General features: G+C 45.9%; 1 protein-coding gene across 1 annotated transcript in view; it reads right to left on the bottom strand.

The window, feature by feature from the left end:
• The window catches only part of LOC129847491 (collagen alpha-1(VII) chain-like), a 113,093-nt gene that overhangs the window by 53,702 nt on the left and 37,458 nt on the right, over nt 1-21,933 (bottom strand). Inside the window, exons 19-53 of the mRNA XM_055915292.1 lie at nt 20,729-20,872; nt 20,378-20,509; nt 17,454-17,600; nt 16,864-16,995; nt 16,527-16,673; nt 16,159-16,278; nt 15,847-15,996; nt 15,594-15,730; nt 15,365-15,491; nt 14,666-14,809; nt 14,264-14,439; nt 14,110-14,148; nt 13,938-13,964; nt 13,787-13,831; nt 13,577-13,690; nt 13,150-13,221; nt 12,719-12,754; nt 12,565-12,618; nt 12,386-12,460; nt 12,157-12,270; nt 7,729-7,755; nt 7,531-7,584; nt 7,294-7,365; nt 7,136-7,195; nt 6,126-6,161; nt 5,956-6,000; nt 5,825-5,860; nt 5,499-5,543; nt 5,262-5,297; nt 5,073-5,108; nt 4,860-4,892; nt 4,655-4,726; nt 4,388-4,447; nt 2,674-2,709; nt 2,411-2,491 (exon numbers count right to left, since the gene is read on the bottom strand). Coding sequence (XP_055771267.1) covers nt 2,411-2,491; nt 2,674-2,709; nt 4,388-4,447; nt 4,655-4,726; nt 4,860-4,892; nt 5,073-5,108; nt 5,262-5,297; nt 5,499-5,543; nt 5,825-5,860; nt 5,956-6,000; nt 6,126-6,161; nt 7,136-7,195; nt 7,294-7,365; nt 7,531-7,584; nt 7,729-7,755; nt 12,157-12,270; nt 12,386-12,460; nt 12,565-12,618; nt 12,719-12,754; nt 13,150-13,221; nt 13,577-13,690; nt 13,787-13,831; nt 13,938-13,964; nt 14,110-14,148; nt 14,264-14,439; nt 14,666-14,809; nt 15,365-15,491; nt 15,594-15,730; nt 15,847-15,996; nt 16,159-16,278; nt 16,527-16,673; nt 16,864-16,995; nt 17,454-17,600; nt 20,378-20,509; nt 20,729-20,872 — 2,861 coding nt within the window. The remainder of the gene's footprint in view (nt 1-2,410; nt 2,492-2,673; nt 2,710-4,387; nt 4,448-4,654; nt 4,727-4,859; nt 4,893-5,072; nt 5,109-5,261; nt 5,298-5,498; nt 5,544-5,824; nt 5,861-5,955; nt 6,001-6,125; nt 6,162-7,135; nt 7,196-7,293; nt 7,366-7,530; nt 7,585-7,728; nt 7,756-12,156; nt 12,271-12,385; nt 12,461-12,564; nt 12,619-12,718; nt 12,755-13,149; nt 13,222-13,576; nt 13,691-13,786; nt 13,832-13,937; nt 13,965-14,109; nt 14,149-14,263; nt 14,440-14,665; nt 14,810-15,364; nt 15,492-15,593; nt 15,731-15,846; nt 15,997-16,158; nt 16,279-16,526; nt 16,674-16,863; nt 16,996-17,453; nt 17,601-20,377; nt 20,510-20,728; nt 20,873-21,933) is intronic.

Below are 21,933 nucleotides of genomic sequence, written 5' to 3'. Positions count from 1 at the left end.
AACATGAATTGGTGCATAAAGCAGAAATAATGCAGTGTGACTTAAGTTTTGCCATCAGCAAAAAGTCTGTCCTTTTTCTCATGGAGGAAGGGAGAGAGGCGGGACGGTGAGTCGGTTGAGACAGCCTCACCGCTGTTCCCTCCCTCCCCACAGACTGACCATCTGATGCAGGGCATCAGTCCAGCAGAAAAGCAATTTATTATGCTCACTCAGCTGTGCTTCACAAGTAATACAACAAACGATCTATTACCAGTGTGATCATATACCTACAATTTTGAAATATAATGTCAAAATGGTCTGAAAAGAACAACATTGGCAGGGCAATTCAAGCGTAGCCAAAATGCAGTGATAATGTACAGTCATGGCCAAAAGTTTTGAGAATGACACAAATATAAATTTTCTACGTTTTCTGCTTCAGTGTCTTTAGATATTTTTGTCTGATGTTATTATTGAATACTGAAGTATAATAACAAGCATTTCATAAGTGTCAAAGGCATTTATTGACAATTACATGAAGTTGATGCAAAGTGTCAATATTTGCAGTGTTGACCCTTCTTTTTCAAGACCTCTGCAATCCGCACTGGCATGCTGTCAATTAACTTCGGGGCCACATCCTGACTTCTGGGCCACATCCACATTCTGGGCCACATTATGCAAGAATGGCAGCCCATTCTTGCAAAATCAATGCTTGGAGTTTGTCAGAATTTGTGGGGTTTTGTTTGTCCACCCTCCTCTTGAGGATTGACCACAAGTTCTCAATGGGATTAAGGTCTGGGGAGTTTCCTGGCCATGGACCCAAAATATCGATGTTTTGTTCCCCGAGCCACTTAGTTATCACTTTTGCCTTATGGCAAGGTGCTCCATCATGCTGGAAAAGGCATTGTTCGTCACCAAACTGTTCCTGGATGGTTGGGAGAAGTTTCTCTCGGAGGATGTGTTGGTACCATTCTGTATTTATGGCTGTGTTCTTAGGCAAAATTGTGAGTGAGCCCACTCCCTTGGCTGAGAAGCAACCCCACACATGAATGGTCTCAGGATGCTTTACTGTTGGCATGACACAGGACTGATGGTAGCGCTCACCTTGTCTTCTCTGGACAAGCTTTCCTCCAGATGCCCCAAACAATTGGAAAGGGGATTCATCAGAGAAAATTACTTTACCCCAGTCCTCAGCAGTCCAATCCCTGTACCTTTTGCAGAATATCAGTCTGTCCTTGATGTTTTTCCTGGAGAGAAGTGGCTTTTCTGCTGCCCTTCTTGACACCAGGCCATCCTCCAAAAGTCTTCGCCTCACTGTGCGTGCAGATGCACTCACACCTGAATGCTGCAATTCCTGAGCAAGCTCTGTACTGGTGGTGCCCCGATCCCGCAGTTGAATCAACTTTAGGAGACGGTCCTGGCGCTTGCTGGACTTTCTTGGGCGCCCTGAAGCCTTCTTCACAACAATTGAACCGCTCTCCTTGAAGCTCTTGATGATCCGATACATGGTTGATTTAGGTGCAATCTTACTGGCAGCAATATCCTTGCCTGTGAAGCCATTTTTGTGCAAAGCAATGATGACAGCACGTGTTTCCTTGCAGGTAACCATGATTGACAGAGGAAGAACAATGATTCCAAGCACCACCCTCCTTTTGAAGCTTCCAGTCTGTTATTCAAACTCAATCAACATGACAGAGTGATCTTCAGCCTTGTCCTCATCAACACTCACACCTGTGTTAACGAGAGAATCACTGACATGATGTCAGCTGGTCCTTTTGTGGCAGGGCTGAAATGCAGTGGAAATGTGTTTGGGGGATTCAGTTTATTTGCATGGCAAAGAGGGACTTTGCAATTAATTGCAATTCATCTGATCACTCTTCATAATATTCTGGAGTATATGCAAATTGCCATCATACAAATTGAGGCAGCAGACTTTGTGAAAATTAATATTTGTGTCATTCTCAAAACTTTTGGCCACGACTGTATTGGTCCTGTAGCCTACTGCACGAACCTCATCGCTGCAGAACTGTTTTTAATTGGTTAATCTTGCATAGGCTTACATTTTTGAAGTCATGTTTTTAAAGAAATCTGAGCGGTAGATCTCGGGTTGCATTTCGACTCAGAAAGTGATTCTGGCTCAGAAAAGGTTGGTGACTACTGCTCTAGGTTGATTGAACTGGAGAAATAAAAGTGTAGACGTAAAAAGGTAATGGGCCCAGTAGTGAAGAAGCAGAGTTTGTTATAACTATACTACTATTATGTTATAGCTATTGTATTTTCTCAGAGTAGTAGTATTAGAGTGATAACAGGTCGTTAGCGCAGTAAGTGACTACTATTCAAACAGGGATGATTTGCATTGGGTGCGTGATAGTATAACATGCAGGGGTTTGGCAGAGGTGAAAAGCTCCAGGGTCGAATGGGTAGTGTCTCAGACCTCTTTCCCTGGGATGCCATTCTTTCCTGCGGGTCCGGCTCGTCCTGTCTCCCCTCTCTCTCCTGGTTCACCTGAATCTCCCTACAAAACCAATAGGAACACATCAGCTGGAAACGACACAATAGTTTTACTATAAGAAAGCTAAGAATTACTTACAAGAATGTACAAGTTACTTTATGAGAAAGCAACACTGACGCAATAGAAATACTAAATAGAAGTTAAAATTTAAAAAAGACAAAAGACAGTCAAGGCATGTGTCTCACCTTGATCCCCAGTCTTCCAGCTAAGCCAGAGAGTCCCTAGAGGGGAAAGAACAGGTTTATGTGTTTACAGACTGTCAGTCTGAGTCTGTAGGACATGACCTACATGCTGAGCATCTTTCAGCAGCTACACAGGGAAGCTCAATGAATGATACATATGTTTTACAATATACCTTTGGGGCTTTCTGCAGAGACAGTACCAGTCAAAAGTTGGGACACACCTACTCATTCAAGGGTTTTTCTTTATTTTGACTATTTTCTAGTGAAGATAGTGAAGACATCAAAACTATGTTAAACAAATCAGAACGACAGATGTTTACCTTGTCAGCTCGGGGATTCGATCTAGCAACTTTTCGGTTACTGGCCCAACACTCTAACCACTAGGCTACCTACCACCCCTTCATGAGGTAGTCACCGGGAATGCATTTAAATTAACAGGTGTGCCTTGTTAAAAATGTATTTGTGGAATTTCTTTCATTCTTAATGAGTTTGAGCCAATCAGTTGTGTTGTGACAAGGTAGGGGTGGTATACAGAAGACAGCCCTATTTGGTAAAAGACCAAGTCCATATTATGACAAGAACAGCTCAAATAAGCAAAGAGAAACAACAGTGCATTATTACTTTAAGACAGTCAATCCAGAAAATGTAAAGAACTTTGAAAGTTTCTTCAAGTGCAGTAAAAACCATCAAGCGCTATGATGAAACTGGCTCTCATGAGGACCGCCACAGGAAAGGAAGACCCAGAGTTACCTCTGCTGCAGAGAATATGTTCATTAGAGTTACCAGCCTCAGAAATTGCATTCCAAATAAACGCTTCACAGAGTTCAAGTAACAGACACATCTCAACTTCAACTGTTCAGAGGAGACTGCGTGAATCAGGCCTTCATGGTCGAATTGCTGAAAAGAAACCACTACTAAAGAACACCAATAAGAATAATGGATGGACCAAGAAACACGAGCAATGGACATTAGACTGGTGGAAAACTGTCCTTTGGTCTGATGAGTCTAAATCTGAGATTTTTGGTTTCAACCGCCGTGTCTTTGTGAGACACAGAGTAGGTGAACGGATGATCTACGCATGTGTGGTTCCCACTGTGAAGCATGGAGGAGGAGGTGTGATGGTGTGCGGGTGCTTTGCTGGTGACACTGTCAGTTATTTATTTAAAATTCAAGGCACACTTAACCAGCATGGCTACCACAGCATTCTGCAGCGATACACCATCCAATCTGGTTGCGCATAGTGGGACTACCATTTGTTTTTCAACAGGACAATGACCCAACACACCTCCAGGCTGTGTCAGGGCTATTTGGCCAAGAAGGGGAGAGATGGAGTGCTGCATCAGATGACCTGGCCTCCACAATCATCTGACCTCAACCCAATTGAGATAGTTTGGGTTGAGTTGGACCACAGAGTGACAGAAAAGCAGCCAACAAGTGCTCAGCATATGTGGGAACTCCTTCAAGACTGTTGGAAAAGCATTCCAGGTGAAGCTGGTTGAGAATGCCAAGAGTGTGCAAAGTTGTCATCAAGGCAAAGGGTGGCTACTTTTAAGAATCTAAAATATAAAACACTTTTTTGGTTACTACATGATTCCATATCTTATTTCATGTTTTGATGTCTTCACTATTATTCTACAATATAGAAAAAAATTAAGAAAAATGAGATTTGTAGCTTAGATAAAGACTGATAAATTATCACAGCTTCCTCTGAACTTACCCGATCCCCCTGCTCTCCTTTAGATCCAGCCTGGCCAGGAGAGCCAGTACCTGGGGAACCCTGGAAGAATGAAAGAGGAGAGAAATTAGAGAATGAGAGACAGTGAGGAACAGAAAGACAGATGAACAGCATAAAACATTTGCATAGAGAACATCATTAAATCCCCTGTATACACACACATGCCGAGCACACACACACACCACCGAAGGGCATGGAGTGCCAGTTTCATGCAGCGCACCATCATGTAACCTGTGGGTACCAACTCACTTTTTCACCTTTCTGGGCTGGATCGCCCTTCTGGCCCCTGGGCCCCTCTGCACCTGGCAGACCCGGCTCACCCTGAGGAAAGAGAGGAGAGGGGGAAGAGAGAATGAGTCTATGGAGAAAGTGTTGTAACTGTGTCCAGTACATCAAAATATCAACCATTAATATGGAGATGGGAAGTGTGAGGAAGTAAAAGTGGGAAACTTGCCTGTTCACCTTTCTTCCCACCTAATCCTGGCCCCTGGATGTGTAGAAATATACAAAAGGAGGAAATACATTACATTGACCAATACTGACCAATACTGATCTCTGCCTTTTCAATTGCTGTAGAGAAGTACTTCCATAAAAATCCATAAAAATAAATCATATCGGTCCATCTAATGATGAGGCATCAAAATAAACCATGTATGAGGTGACTCACACTCCGGCCAGGTTCTCCTTTAGCGCCCTCACTGCCCTGGAGACAGATAGGTTAGGGTGTTTTTATCTGATGTTCATCTATGTTTAGTTGATGTCATTGTTCTGATTACATTACATAGTTCACTCATGTTTATTTTGTGGAGATTCACTTTAAATGATCAGAGAGTCAGTCAAACTGTATTAGCCTCACCTTCTCCCCTGGTAGTCCACTGGTGCCAGGCAAACCCTGTGACAAGTCAACACACACTTACTCACATACACACACATGACTCACACACTAACGCATTGTAATAAAATATCACAAATATCTAAAGCCTCTGCATGTATCATCAAATCCTATAACTGAACAACATCAATCAATAGTGGTGGGTCACGATGTGAAAATGACTCAAATCATGTAGAGGTACAGTAAGACATGGTTACTCACCCTCAGGCCTGGAGCCCCTGTAGAGCCTGGCTGTCCACTCTCCCCCTGAAACACACAGCGCCACACTGTGGTCAGAACAACACACTGCATGACAACCCTCAGCAGGCATTTCCGATACCTGTGACCTTCATGCTAATACAAATGGATTCGGTTCAGTGTAGGAGTAAAAGTGAGCGAGCAAGGATAAGGATAAATACTAGTGAACACATGAAAATGGAAAACAAATGTGACATTCATATACTGTAGCTGTACAATATCTAGCTTAATGGTCATGAACAAGGTCACAGTGAAAGGACGCATAACCAAATGCATGGTACTGTACTCACCCTCTCTGCTGCCAAGCCAGCAGGTCCTCTCTCCCCCTGGAAAGACAACACAGTCAGTTACAACCCACAGCAGACAAACCAGTTTAACAGCAGTAGTCTAACTGGGTTAGAGGGGCTGTATCCATACTCACCCTGTCACCTTGTGATCCAGGCTCACCTGGCTGGCCCCGGTCCCCCTGAGAAGACAGAGAGAGTAGGGTCATCTATCCACCCAAACCCACCCAACCACCCAAATATACATTCTATCAAACATTCTAGTCCCAAACATGGAGATTTGATTTAATGTTTTCCATTGTCTAACCTTGATTCCAATGCTTCCAGCAGGCCCACGGGGACCCTAAAACACACAAACGTGTTGGAATATGTTGTACATGACTTGAGTATGTCCTTCATTTTACAGTAAAAGGATATGTATGTAAACATGTATGTACTGTACAAAAGTATGTGGACACCCTTTCAAATAAGTGGATTCACCTATTTCAGTCACACCCGTTGCTGACAGGTATATAAAATCGAGCACACAGCCATGCGATCTCCATAGACAAACATTGGTAGTAGAATGGCCTTACTGATGAGCTCAGTGACTTTCAACGTGGCACCGTCATAGCATGGCATCGTCATAGCATGCCACCTTTCCAACAAGTTAGTTCGTCAAATTTCTACCCTGCTAGAGCTGCCCCAGTCAACTGTAAGTGCTGTTATTGTGAAGTGGAAACGTCTAGAAGCAACAACACAAGCTCACAGAACGGGAACGGCGAGTGCTGAAGCGCGTAAAAATCGTATGTCCTCGGTTGCAACACTCACTACCGAGTTCCAAACTGCCTCTGGAAGCAACATCAGCACAATAAATGTTCGTCGGGAGCTTCATGAAATGTGTTCTAATGGCCGAGCAGCTACGCACAAGCCTAAGATCACCATGTGAAATGCAAAAGGTCGGCTGGAGTGGCTCGCCGCCATTGGACTCTGGAGCACTTAAAAAGCGTTCTCTGGAGTGATGAATCACACTTCACCATCTGGCAGTCCGTTTGGGTTTGGCGGATGCCAGGAGAACGCTACCTGCATAGTGCCAACAGTCAAGTTTGGTGTAGTCGGAATAATGGTCTGTGGCTGTTTTTCAGGGTTTGGGCAAGGCCCCTTAGCTCCAGTGAAGGGAAATCTTAACGCTACAGCATACAATGACATTCTAGTTGAGTCTGTGCTTCCAACATTGTGGCAACAGTTTGGGAAAGGACCTTTCCGGTAACAAAATGTGGAAAAAGTCAAGAGGTCTGAATACTTCCCGAATGCACTGTATGTAAATGTGTATCCTACCCGATCACCAGGCTCTCCTGCCTTCCCAGCCAGTCCTGGCAACCCCTCTGCACTCTCCCCCTGAAACATAAAAAATACTCAGTACACACTATCAGTACACACGTATGTACTGTACACACACAGGCGCACACACACACAGGCACACACATAGTACCAACCTTGTCTCCTTTGGCTCCTTGTTGTCCTGTAAATCCTCTGGGACCCTGAGCTCCTGGGTTTCCATTAGACCCCTGAACACAACAAAACACAATAAGATATGGTAAATAAGTCAGTTATGACATCAAACCATAGACGTGTACAGTATAATTATCACCCCAGAGATCTGCAGGATACAAATGCAGGCACATATACAAAAAGACACACATGACACATGTCCAGTGATTGACAGAGCTTACCGGTGATCCCTTCTCCCCCTTCACAGCCAAGCCACTGCCCACTCCTGGAGGTCCCTGTCAGCAGGACAAACAGACACACAGACAGAGAGAGACAGAGAAAGATAACAGAGAGGTGATAATCATTATGCTCCATCATTCTTCCAGAGATATATGCAATGAATCTACAAGACAAGCTAGGGATAGCCCTGTACGACTCACCCTCTCTCCGGTGCTGCCCTTGTCTCCCTGAAAGGAGAGAGGGAGAGGAAGAGAGCGAGAGAGAGAGAGATCGAGAGAGAGAGGGATAGAGAGAGATAGAAATGATTAGTGATTGAGCTTTGTAGTTTCGCAGACTCTACATCCCAGTATAGGAATACATTTGAATTCTAGACACGCACACGTGCACCAACATACACCCACTCACACCCACAGAAACACACACACAATGCCCGTCTACTGCACTATGACGAAACATCAAGGCCTCTCCAAGTCTAAAGATGCTGGTTGTCAAGGAAACTGATGGAAGGGCATGATCAGGTGGAAGATCAAAACATAAAGAGGATGATGACAGATATACTCAAAGGCAGAGAATGAAAAGAACTTAGAAATCTAAAATGTAATCCCACATTATCATATCACAGCCATACTGTTGGGGGGTTACTCTTAAGGTGAAGATATATTTTACATGAGGAAGTAAAAGATATATGAACATCCCTCACAGCACTTCAACTATTCCAAGTTAGAACCATCTGAGAACTTTTGAAAAGGGGACATGTTTTTGGGAGCAACTTGAATTGAACTTGAACTGATGAGGTGCCTGTTAGTGGTGCACAGGTCAGCTGTTTGTTCACCGCCCACAATTGCTAATAACTTATCCGCAACCGCGCGACTATATGTGATCAAGTGAAATCTGAGGCCTGCACCCAACCCTAACCCGCAAATATAGAAAATGCACTATAGACTACAGTCAAAGACGGCATATATATGTTTCTGCTTAGAGTTTCCAACATTTTGGTAGTGTCACGCCCTGACCTTAGAGATCCTTTTTATGTGTCTATTTTGGTTTGGTCAGGGCGTGAGTTGGGGTGGGCATTCTATGTTTTGTGTTCTATGTTTTCTGTTTTGTGTTGCTGCACCTGACAGGACTGTTTCGTTTTCGTTCATTCTCTTTGTTATTTTGTTTAGTGTTCTGTTTAAATAAAAATAACATGAACACTTACCACGCTGCACTTTGGTCCACACCTAATTCAACAGACGATCGTTACAGGTAGGCTATTTAATAGTCAGCTTGTCTAAAATTAGATACATGTAGCTTCTCTTCTGTTATTACATGTTGCCCTAGAAGACTAAATAAACCCTTGCCCAACAGAATAATGTAATTGATCGATAGAATAAATGCTTCAAACTAGTTGACATCGGTACAATTTTCTCTGTCATCTTTAGCAGAACAAAGATGTTTAGGGACTAGGGAGAAGATACAATAAATCAACCACCAAAAAACTGAAAGATTTCCTGCGCAAAATGTCCAAATTACATCAGTTTGACCAGTTGCAAGGGGAAAGAAAGCTGTGAAAACAACCCAACATATTTCTGATAAGATTTTAGTTTGGCATACTTTATGTGGCTGAAATACTATCAGCTTTTATGTTGCTTTAATAATAAAAACAGCACCTCTACAGATGCTATCTAACTGAGCATTGCATGCTCTCAAGATGCAGAAGAAAAAATATATATATTTCTCCACTCCTGTTCCCAAGTCCAAAACACAATATTTAATGATCCTAAACCCTTGCAGATATAACTGCGGGCACTGCGGGTTATGAGTCAACCCCCGCATCACTAGTGCCTGTGAAACGAGTAACAACTCTCTTTCACCCCAATGTGGCCAGGTCAAATCAAATCAAATGTTATTTGTTATTTATGCTTGTAAACAACAGGTGTACACTAACAGTGCAATGCTTACTTACCCTCTGTTCCATGCCAGCCAACCTCAGGCACATTCTCACAGGGTGTAAAACAAGTCTCACCCAAGGACGCTACACTTGGCGTCACAACCAAGTCCTTAAAAACCTTGCGTCCGCCCTGGAGGACAAGCGAGCTGCCACCAACTCCCTACCACCCCCAGCAGCATCACACCCCTTACGGACGACCTTTGTCCGCGAAGGGGCTAAACCACCGAAGAGCGGCTCTACACCATTAGAGCGAGACCAGCTGCGCTTGGCCCGCGACTGGAAAATGCTAGCTGACATTGGCCGGCAACTTGTGTTTCCTCCGGAGATCGCAACCACCACCCTAAGACCTGACATGGTGCTCTGGTCCCATTCGCTCAAGAAGGTCTTCATCATTGAGCTCACAGTACCCTGGGAGGACTCAGTAGATGAGGCTTATGAGCGAAAACATCTGCGCTATGCCGATCTAGCTGCCGAAGCACGGCATCATGGCTGGACACAGAAGTCCGACCAGTGGAGGTGGGCTGCAGAGGTTTTGTGGCAACATCTACAACCAGACTGCTTAGAGACCTGGGAATTAAGGGCCAGAGCCAGCGTTCGGCAATCAAAGCTGTATCAGAGGCGGCAGAAGGCAGCAGTCAATGGCTCTGGATGAAGAGGAAAGACCCCAGCTGGGCCCCGAAGTGAGAGGGCCAGGAGGTATGCGGTCAACAATGCTTGACTCAGGGAGGAAGACGCCCCTGCCATGCATAGTCCCATGGGATGTTGGCTATCAACAACAAGGCAACTCCTATGACTAATTGGGAATGGGACGCAAGCGTAGGATTGATCACCCTGTCGCTGGCCGCCTTTGGGGAGGGTGTATAGTGTGAAAGGCCGAAACACCCTAGGAACCAAAGGTACACTACTGACGATGCGCTCCCCAAATTTCACCAGTCTCACTGTTCATGAACTCTTGGAAGTGCTTGCACAAAGGATAGTAACATCTCATCCTGTGTTCTTGGAATCGGAATATGCCTCCTTATCCAACAATGCAGAGTTAAAGATAAAAAATGTAACAAAAATGTGACATGAGGAATAAATAGATCGATTACCTGACAACATCAGGGAAACGATGCACGCACTTTAATGGGGCAGAAGTATGTGCGTGTTGTGATTCTGGATGGCCAGATAGCTACCAACAATGACAAGAACCTGCCATGTGGGATATCGTAAGTGACTCGTTCCATCTAGTTTCATTTTGTTCTTAAGGGTAGGCAACCCTGGTCCTGGAGTGCTGCAGGCACTTCATGTTTTTTGATTTAACCAACCTGGAAGACCAGGTGTGTTGAATTTAGATAATCACTGAACTGATAAATTAGCTCAGTTGTTCAGGTGTGGTGCCTAGTTGGAACAACATCCTGCAGTACCTGAGGCACTCCAGAAACAGGGTTGCCTACCCCTTGATCTAAGCCAACCCAGTTTGCTTTGCTCCATAGTTGCACAAACGTCAGTTTTGTTGCTGAACAACCAACCCGTCTATACACAGTGAATAATGAATAGCAATAACATGCCTATATACAGGGAGTACCAGGCAATGTGCAGGGGTACACAGTAACTACATACATATTTTTAGTTTTTAACTAGGCAAGTCAGTTAAGAACAAATTCTTATTTACAACAACGGCCTAGGAACAGTGGGTTGACTGCATTGTTCAGGGGCAGAACAACAGATTTTTACCTTGTCAGCTCGAACTAGTCCAACCCTCTAACCACTAGGCTACCTTCCACCCCACATATAGGTAGGGTTAAAGTGACTAGGCAAGAGGATAGATAATAAAGAATAGCAGCAGCGTATGTGGTGAGTGTGAAAGTGTGTATGAGTGTTTGTCGTCAGTATGCATGTGCACGCATGTTATGCGTGTGTGGGCGTATGTAGTGTGTGTGGGTGTGTGTTGGGCTGTCAGTGTAAGTATGTGTGAAAGTGTGGGTAGAGTCCAGTGTGTGTCAGTGTCAGTGCAAGAGAGCAAAAAATGGTCAATGCAGGTAGTCTGGTATTTAGCTATTTAGCGGTCTTGTTCAGCAGTCTTAATATGGCTTAGGGGTAACCACTGTTCAGGGTCCTGTTGATTCCAGACTTGGTGCACTGGTACCGCATGCCGTGCGGTAGCAGAGAGAAATGTTGGGTAGGTAGAGAAATGTTTCTGGGCCATCCACCACCTGGTATAGACGTCCTGGATGGCAGGGAGCTCAGACCCAGTGATGTACTGAGCCGTACTCACCACCCTCTGTAGCGCCTTGCGGTTGGGTGCCTTGCAGATGCCTTAATAAGTAGTGATGCAGCCAGTCAAGATGCTCTCAATGCTCTCAAAGAACTTTGAGGATCTGACGGCCCATGCCAAATCTTTTCAGCCTCCTGAAGGGGAAGTGGTGCTGTCGTGCCCTCTTCACAATTGTGTGGGTGTGTGTGGACCATGTTAATTCCTTAGTGATGTGAACACTGAGGAACCTGAAGCTCTCGACCCGTTCCACTACAGCCCCATTGATGTCGATGGGGGTGTGCTCGCTCCTCCATTTCCTGTAGTCCACGAAAGGCCTTTACAGGTTATACAGGTTACAGGCTGCTGGTACTACTCCGCTGGTACTACTCTCTTTCTCCCCCCATGTGTTCTGTTCACTAGTTACTGTGTCAAGGGCCAGACCTGACCAGGGTAACTGACCTTGATGGAGAGGCCGGGGGTGCCTGGTATCCCTGGGCGACCATCCTGTCCAGGGGTCCCTGCAGGTCCCACAAAGCCCTTGGCCCCGTCATTCCCTGGACGCCCTAGGGTACCCTGGGTAACGGAGAGAACGTCATTCATCGTCATTCAGAATTAATTAAAGGGAAGAGAATATGACTTACCATCACACGTGTCTGACTGTGTGTGTGTGTGTGTGTGTGTGTCTCACTGGTATTCCTGCGATCCCTGGTTCCCCTTTCCTCCCGGGCAGACCTCCTCCTGAAACAGCTGACCCTGGCTCACCCTGGAACACCAGAGAAACAGCTTAGTGAACATTCAACACACACATCAGATGGGATTACATACAATGTATAGTTCACAGACGATAAAGAGATGTGCTGTACTCACCCTGTCGCCCCTGTCACCCTTTGTCCCTGGTCCTCCTGTAACCCCAGGATCACCCTGCCACAGAGAAAACATCAAACTTCATAATACAACAACACACACATAAACACAAGATACAGTATAAACAGATCCCATTGGCGTGCTGAGGGATACTCACAGGATCTCCTCTGACACCCGGTAGCCCCTGTGAACCCTGAAGACAAAATAGCAAAACATATTTTGTTAAACCACGTCTACAGCAGGTTGGACCAATTCAGTGGCAATGTGGTTAGAGTGCCACCCTGAGATTGAAAGGTTGGGGGTTTGATCCCCAACTCCAAAAATGGGACCAGATGCCTCCCTGTTTGGCACTCTGCATTAAGGAGATGGATTGGGGCTAAGGCCCTACGACAGCCTAGTGTCCTCTCCAGGGGATGTACCTGTACATCAAGCTGCCTGCCCCTATGGGCTGCTCAGAAAAGGCTTACATATATTGACCATCTACTACTTACAGTATAAGAACATCAGGATAAAAAACATGTGTTATTGGCAAGTTGATTTACACATTGTGATTGCCCCTGGCTGTAACTGTGGCCCCTGACTACTCACCGGCACACCTCCAGGGCCTGGGGTCCCTGGTCGCCCTGGCAACCCTGGACTCCCATCCAGACCAGGAAAACCCTAGAGAATAAACAACAGTAAATACAGCAGTACAGATGTAGGATCTTAATTTGAGCCAGTTTGCTACAGCAGGAAAATAATCCTACAGGAAATGTGGATTATAATGAACATACATGTATGAAGAGGTTGATACATTTTTAGTTTAGTTAGTTAATCAAATCTGACATTTTAAAGTGGAAATTACAAACTTTAGAATCCTTTTTAAACCTCAGAAACACTACAAGTTTGCGTATCCTCAGCAACATTCTTAGCAACAAGAGTGATCAAATTAAGATCCTACATCTGTTCACTACATCACTACAGCAGTACACTACAACAGTACAAGTGTTGAGTATAAGTGTTAATGTGTACTCACCCTCTCTCCCTTCTCCCCTCTGACCCCCACTGAGGGGTCCTCACTGCGGCCAGGCTGACCCTGTCGCCCCTCAGGCCCTCTGGGGCCATCCCTGCCAGGCAAACCATCACGACCCTGGAAATCATACACACACAATCTCAGTGGATGATACGTGGATGCTAATGTTTGAGCTACCAGTATTAGATCAGTAATCAGTGGTGAAAGACTCACAGGCTCTCCTTTGCGTCCGTCAGCACCGTCTCTTCCACTCTCTCCCTGTAACAGAGAAACTGATCAGGACATCTGACACAACTACTGACCATAGAGCTTCCAAGACAACATACAGTAACAGAAAATGGTATTAAAACAATTCAATTGTTACCTTTCCTCCTCGCTCCCCCCGGTCACCCTAGAGATAGTAAAAATGAACAGATATGAGAGATAGCAGGGCAAAGAGGGATGAAAAAGAGAGCACACAGAAGTTGTAAGGTATGGTGAGAGTGTAATGATGGCTACGTGTGTGTGGATGGAGGAGGTAAAGTACAGTAACTCACCCGAGGACACTGTACGGTACACTGCTCTGTCACTGGCCCCTGATATAGAAAACATCAACATACACACTGAGACCCAGAGCACTCCACCATATTGTTGTCTGACTTCTAAACTCTCTCTCACACCTCCCCACCAACTTTTCCCCTCTTATCTCACCACTCCCTCTGGTATCCTGGCGACGCCACACAGCAGGTCAGCCAGGTCGGCGTGCAGGGTGCCCAGCTGGGTGGCATCACGGGCATATAGAAGGTTCTGGGTGCTGCCATCTGTCACTGCCTGGCGCAGCTCCTCAGAGTCCGCCCTACCTATACCCACCGCCAGCACTGTCACACCTGACACACACACACACACACACACACACACACACACACACACACACACACACACTAAATATTGGGCATTTTTCTATTTATTGTTCAAAATGTTAATTTTAAAACTGTGTGTGACAAGGGACTGTAGGTTAAAAGTTACTGTCGAAAATTCCATTAGTAGAGATGTGCAGTTGCTCTATATGTGCTTGTGTGTTTAACGCTCTCAACACAGTCTGTGTGAGGCTACCTGAGGCTTTGACAACACTAGCTGGGACAGTGACGTTGTCGGAGGATTTTTCATCTGCAATGATCACCACCGCACCAGGAACTCTGGGTCTACGACCAGCTGTGGGGCTGAGAAGGAACTGTCTGGTGAACGTCATTGCCTGGCCTGCCGGGGGAGATAAACATTTAAATATCACCATAGAGATGTATAGAGATCTCAACTTTGCATCTGTACCATTATGGTATCTGTGACAGCATTGGAATCGCCACTGAGGTTATATCTATTTTAAAGTAGTACGTTTTGTTCTTCTTTTGATGTTTGAAAAAAGTGTAAAGCTAATATTGGTGATTTACTGCCACCTGCAGTGCTGGAGTCTTGAACCAAATGTTATGTGGCATTCATTTATTGTGGCCACTAGATGGCGGTGATATAGCTTAAAGCCATTTACAAACTAGGCAAACCAATTTGAAGAAGGCAATGCTCTGAGCATTGGCTGATCGCTCCTAACCTATAAAAATCCCCACCAAGTTAACACTAAAATGGCAGAAGCCCTCAATGGCAATGTCCATGCAAAAACTGGTTATTTTCAAGTAATGATCTCTATACCTTTCAATGTTACATATACACATGCACAGGCACCCATGCGCACACACAAACTCACTCACACACACACACTCAAGCACGCATGCGCACACACAAGTACGTACAAAATACACACACCTATAGCATTCCCTGGGCCATCCTCAAAAGGCGTGGACAGGATCTCCTGAAGCAGCGTCTCACTGTTGCTATGGCGATTGAGCAGGAACCAGACCTTGGGTCGGGCGCTGTACACTACAATCCCCACCTGGAGGATACAGGAAGACCATGCCACAGAATCACACAGAAGAACACTAGCAGCCAACACATACATATCACAGACGTCTGTACAGACGTCTGTGTACAGTACCTGTGAGTCCCGTTCTCCAATGGTGCTGAGGGAGCCAGCAGCGCTGGTCAGGAGGGAGAGCAGAGAATCAGCCAGGCTGGCCCGATCCCTGGAAGCTGGAACCAGGAATACCACGTCGAGACGACCACCCACACACACTGAGGACAGAGACAGAGAGAGCGAGGAGGGGTTGGAACATAATGGGCCAGTATGAGGACTAAGGAGAAGGGAGGGAATGGAGTGACTGGTTAAAAAAGAGTGATGTCAGTCTTACCAGTGCGTTCGTCCACTGAGGTCTCAGGGCCCACCTCCCTCTGGAAGTTGGGCTGCAGGGTGAAGCGGTATCTCAGGCCCAGACGTAACCCTGTCACCCTGTAGGAGCTGGATGACCCAGGCAGCGTGGTGGATTGACCGGGACCAGTATCTGGTTAGAGACCAAACACACACAGGCACCCACACAGACGAGTACGTACAAGTACATACACACACAGTCACACACAAACAAAGATTAGCGATAACCTTTCATTGTGGAACATAGTCAATAAACTACCAAATGTGACCCCATTATGCAGTGTTTCTGTCTCACCTCTCTCCTCTTTCCAGCGCAGGATATATCCTGTGGCACCAGTCAGTGGAACCCAGCCTAACAACACAGAATTCTGGGTAACTTCCGCCACACGCAGACCTGTTACAGGCTGTAGGGGAGCTAAAGGGAGGAGAGGAGGAGTGAGTGATCAGTTAAGAGAGAGACAACCGTATGTGAGTGACTTCAGTAAACGTGTGATAGAGAACATTAAGAGGTTGTGACTATACAACAGTTAGAACCTATAGCCATAACCACAAAAACCTTGGGCTTTTATAAGGTTTTATCTTAGTCAGGTCACATGGTCAGGAAAACTCCTGTCCATAACTATAGTGAATGAAAGGAGAAGAGATGTGGGCAGAGAAGAGTACCTGTGGAGGCAGTGATAGTGACAGCTTGACTCTCTCTGTCCCTGAAGATGGCAGCCAGCCTCATTGTGTAGCTCACCCCAGGCCGCAGACCATCCAGATCAAACGAGGTCGCACCTCGACCTATCAGACGGCTGGATTCAGCCTCACCTGCATCGAACCAGTAGAGAATATTAGAAAACGTAAATAAATATTAGATGCCGCCAAAAAATTGCAAACGTTTGTTTGGATGAGCATTTTATGTACGCATCTGTGTGTGTATGTGTGTGTGTGTGTGTGTGTGTGTGTGTGTGTGTGTGTGTGTGTGTGTGTGTGTGTGTGTGTGTGTGTGTGTGTTTACCCAGGGCTGATCTCCAGTAGATGCGGTACCCTGTGACCCCAGCCATTCCTCTCCAGACCAGACGCAGCACCCCTGGGGTAGCCTCCAGCACCCTGACCCCCTCCACACGGTCCTCAGCAACAGGTTCCCCAGCTACACACACACACACACACACACACACACACACACACACACACACACACACACACACACACACACACACACACACACACACACAGAAAATGCACAATAAGCAAGGCAATACTGAGAATATTGAAAGAGGGAATACAGTACATAGCAGTACGCATCAAAACACCACGTTACAGTACTACTGGACATAGTACTATATAGCAGGGTTGGAGTAATTTCCACTTCTTTCCAGTGAATTCAGGAAGTACACTGACATTCCAATTACCTTCAGTGCTTTTCAATGAGGACCATTTGGAATTGAAATTTAGTTTACTTTCTGATTTGACTGGAATTGATCCCAACCCTGCTACATAGTAATTCTGTAAAGTTGTACCTTCCAATGTTTTCATATCCATTCTAATCAAACAGAGGTACAATGTAACCGCACAGTCTCTTTTCTTTAAGACTGTAGTGTAACTCACGTGTTGTGACTCTGACAGAGACTGGGGATCCCTCTCTGTTCTGAACCAGAGCCATGACCTGCACCTCGTACTGAGCCCCTGGGTCCAGCTGCTCCAGGTCCACCGCTGTGAGCTCACCACCTACCAGCTTGCTCCTCTCCTCCCCACCTATACCAAGACAGAAGGGGTGGTGGTGAGTGGTCTGGCACAAAATGGCTGCCATGTTTTATTAATACACAGCAAATTCTCCACTGTTAAATCAACACTGACAGTGTGACATTTAACACTGGTCCAGTGTCTATACGGAGTGTCAAATCAACAAACTGCTTAGTTTAAAGCCTTATTCAAATATTTCCCAGAGTGCCTTGCCTTTCGAGTGAAGTGTAAAATTACCACCTACGACTGTATTTGTTAGTGACAAAGACATATATCCATCCATTTTCAGTCCTGTGTCAATCCTAGTGAGATCCTAAGTGTATATGTTATCATTAAAGTGTAATTATTTGACACAATATAAAGTGTATGTCATAAAGCCTTAGACTCTTATGTGTTAACTAGAACAACTTTTCAGTAACGGTTGCAACGTCTAAGTAACAGAAAAATGTATGCTATTTATATCAGAGTAACACAAGGTGAATTAATCAATCAATGCACATGCAAAAACATCGAAATTGAAACCAGCAACTCTAAAAATCAACCTGCATTAGAGGATGCTGGGAAGGAAATATGATAATGATGGGTGTGGTTTTGATTAAACACTGGTTATTAACACCAACACTGGGTTATTTTACACCAATGAGTGTTAATTTAACACTTACAGAGTTAATTTAACATCTGAATCAACACTAGAAATGTTACACAAAAAACTCAGACCTCCCGGGTGGCGCAGTGGTCTAGGGCACTGCATCGCAGTGCTAGCTGCGCCACCAGAGTCTCTGGGTTCGCGCCCAGGCTGGGCTGGGTTCGCGCCCAGGCTCTGTCGCAGCCGGCCGCAACCGGGAGGTCCGTGGGGCGACGCACAATTGGCACAGCGTCATCCGGGTTAGGGAGGGTTTGGCCGGTAGGGATATCCTTGTCTCAGTATGTAAAATGTAATAAAATGTATGCACTCTACTGTAAGTCGCTCTGGATAAGAGCGTCTGCTAAATGACTAAAATGTAAATGTAAACTCAACACTAGGTAACACTGGCCAATTTGCTGTGTGTGTATGTATATATATATATATATATACACACTGCTCAAAAAAATAAAGGGAACACTTAAACAACACAATGTAACTCCAAGTCAATCACACTTCTGTGAAATCAAACTGTCCACTTAGGAAGCAACACTGATTGACAATAAATTTCACATGCTGTTGTGCAAATGGAATAGACAAAAGGTGGAAATTATAGGCAATTAGCAAGACACCCCCAATAAAGGAGTGGTTCTGCAAGTGGTGACCACAGACCACTTCTCAGTTCCTATGCTTCCTGGCTGATGTTTTGGTCACTTATGAATGCTGGCGGTGCTTTCACTCTAGTGGTAGCATGAGACGGAGTCTGCAACCCACACAAGTGGCAAAGGGTGGGCAGCTCATCCAGGATGGCACATCAATGCGAGCTGTGGCAAGAAGGTTTGCTGTGTCTGTCAGCGTAGTGTCCAGAGCATGGAGACGCTACCAGGAGACAGGCCAGTACATCAGGAGACGTGGAGGAGGCCGTAGGAGGGCAACAACCCAGCAGCAGGACCGCTACCTCCGCCTTTGTGCAAGCAGGAGCAGGAGGAGCACTGCCAGAGCCCTGCAAAATTACCTCCAGCAGGCCACAAATGTGCATGTGTCTGCTCAAACGATCAGAAACAGACTCCATGAGGGTGGTATGAGGGCCCGACGTCCACAGGTGGGGATTGTGCTTACAGCCCAACACTGTGCAGGACGTTTGGCATTTGCCAGAGAACACCAAGATTGGCAAATTTGCCACTGGCGCCCTGTGCTCTTCACAGATGAAAGCAGGTTCAGACTGAGCACATGTGACAGACGTGACAGAGTCTGGAGACGCCGTGGAGAACGTTCTGCTGCCTGCAACATCCTCCAGCATGACTGGTTTGGCGGTGGGTCAGTCATGGTGTGGGGTGGCATTTCTTTGGGGGGCAGCACAGCCCTCCATGTGCTCGCCAGAGGGAGCCTGACTGCCATTAGGTACCGAGATGAGACCCCTTGTGAGACCATATGCTGGTGCGGTTGGCCCTGGGTTCCTCCTAATGCAACACAATGCTAGCCCTCATGTGGCTGGAGTGTGTCAGCAGTTCCTGCAAGAGGAAGGCATTGATGCTATGGACTGGCCCGCCCGTTCCCCAGACCTGAATCCAATTGAGCACATCTGGGACATCATGTCTCGCTCCATCCACCAACGCCACGTTGCACCACAGACTGTCCAGGAGTTGGCGGATGCTTTAGTTCAGGTCTGGGAGGAGATCCCTCAGGAGACCATCCGCCACCTCATCAGGAGCATGCCCAGGCGTTGTAGGGAGGTCATACAGGCACGTGGAGGCCACACACACTACTGAGCCTCATTTTGACTTGTTTTAAGGACATTACATCAAAGTTGGATCAGCCTGTAGTGTGGTTTTCCACTTTAATTTTGAGTGTGACTCCAAATCCAGACCTCCATGGGTTGATAAATTTGATTTCCATTGATCATTTTTGTGTGATTTTGTTGTCAGCACATTCAACTATGTAAAGAAAAAACGATTTAATAAGAATATTTAATTCATTCAGATCTTGGATGTGTTATTTTAGTGTTCCCTTTATATTTTTGAGCAGTGTATATATGTTAAGTGTGGCTGGTGTGAATAGAGGTAATTCCTATATTAAAATGAGCTATGGATAGTACACTATTTAATCATGAAACATCATGGGAATATCATTCACATTTCAAAACAGTAAAGCGAATCAAATCTCTCACCGTCAATTCGCTTCCAGGCCACACGATAGGCTGTTGCTCCCTGCACGCCCACCCATGTTACTCTTACGACCTCACCGCGGGACTCTTGGGCTTTGAGTGAAGTCACTGTTCCCACCACCACCTGGTCTGACTCTTGAGGACAGAGAAGTAGAAGAGGTCAGTCACCAATTTACAAGCACTGTTCTATAGGATAGCACTCATTTAATTCAATCAATCTTTAAATTTACTAAGTGAGGGCTAAGTGAAGCTGTTACCATATTGTTGACAGTTAACCAACTCATTCAAATCTAGTAGGGGTTATCAAGAAGAGAAGGGGTTTGGGGTCAATTTGGTAATGGAGTGATAGAGTACCTGTTCTGGTGTTCAGGGAGGTGGGGTATCCTTCCCGAGACCCAATCAGTGAGGAGACTGAGACCCGGTAGGAGGAGTCTTCCTGAAGGCTGTCGATGGTGAAGGAAGTGACATCAGCGGCCACCGTACGGGAGGACTCCACTCCTGTGGACAGATGGGGTCAGGCCATAAAGAATGATAGAGAAAGCTTCCTATATAAATGCAGCAAAAAAAAGAAACGTCCTCTCACTGTCAACTGTGTTTATTTTCAGCAAACTTAACGTAAATATTTGTATGAACATAACAACATTCAACAACTGAGACAAACTGAACAAGTTCCACAGACATGTGACTAACAGAAATGGAATAATGTGTCAGTGAACAAAAGTAACAGTATCTGGTGTGGCCAACAGATGCATTAAGTACTGCAGTGCATCTCCTCCTCATGTACTGCACCAGATTTGCCAGTTCTTCCTGTGAGATGTTACCCCACTCTTCCACCAAGGCACCTGCAAGTTCCCAGACATTTCTGGGGGAATGGCCCTAGCCCTCACCCTCTGATCCAACAGGTCCCAGACGTGCTCAATGGGATTGAGATCCGGGCTCTTCGCTGGCCATGACAGAACACTGACATTCCTGTCTTGCAGGAAATTCCGCACAGAATGAGCAGTATGGCTGGTGGCATTGTCATGCTGGAGGGTCATGTCAGGATGGGCCTGCAGGAAGGGTACCACATGAGGGAGGAGGATGTCTTCCCTGTAACGCACAGCGTTGAGATTGCCTGCAATGACAACAAGCTCAGTCCGATGATGCTGTAACACACCGCCCCAGACCATGACGGACCCTCTACCTCCAAATCGATCTCGCTCCAGAGTGCAGGCCTCGGTGTAACGTTCATTCCTTCGACGATAAACGCCAATCCGACCATCACCCCTAGTGAGACAAAACCACGACTCGTCAGTGAAGAGCACTTTTTGCCAGTCCTGTCTGGTCCAGCGACGGTGGGTTTGTGCCCATAGGCGACGTTGTTGCCTGTGATGTCTGGTGAGGACCTGCCTTACAACAGGCCTACAAGCCCTCAGTCCAGCTTCTCTCAGCCTATTGCGGACAGTCTGAGCACTGATGGAGGGATTGTGCGTTCCAGGTGTAACTCGAGCAGTTGTTGTTGCCATTCTGTACCTGTCCCAGAGATGTGATGTTCAGATGTACCGATCCTGTGCAGGTGT

Source organism: Salvelinus fontinalis, chromosome 3, assembly GCF_029448725.1.
Source record: "Salvelinus fontinalis isolate EN_2023a chromosome 3, ASM2944872v1, whole genome shotgun sequence".
Classification (NCBI taxonomy): domain Eukaryota; kingdom Metazoa; phylum Chordata; class Actinopteri; order Salmoniformes; family Salmonidae; genus Salvelinus; species Salvelinus fontinalis.
This window is presented reverse-complemented; position numbering and strand designations above follow the sequence as displayed.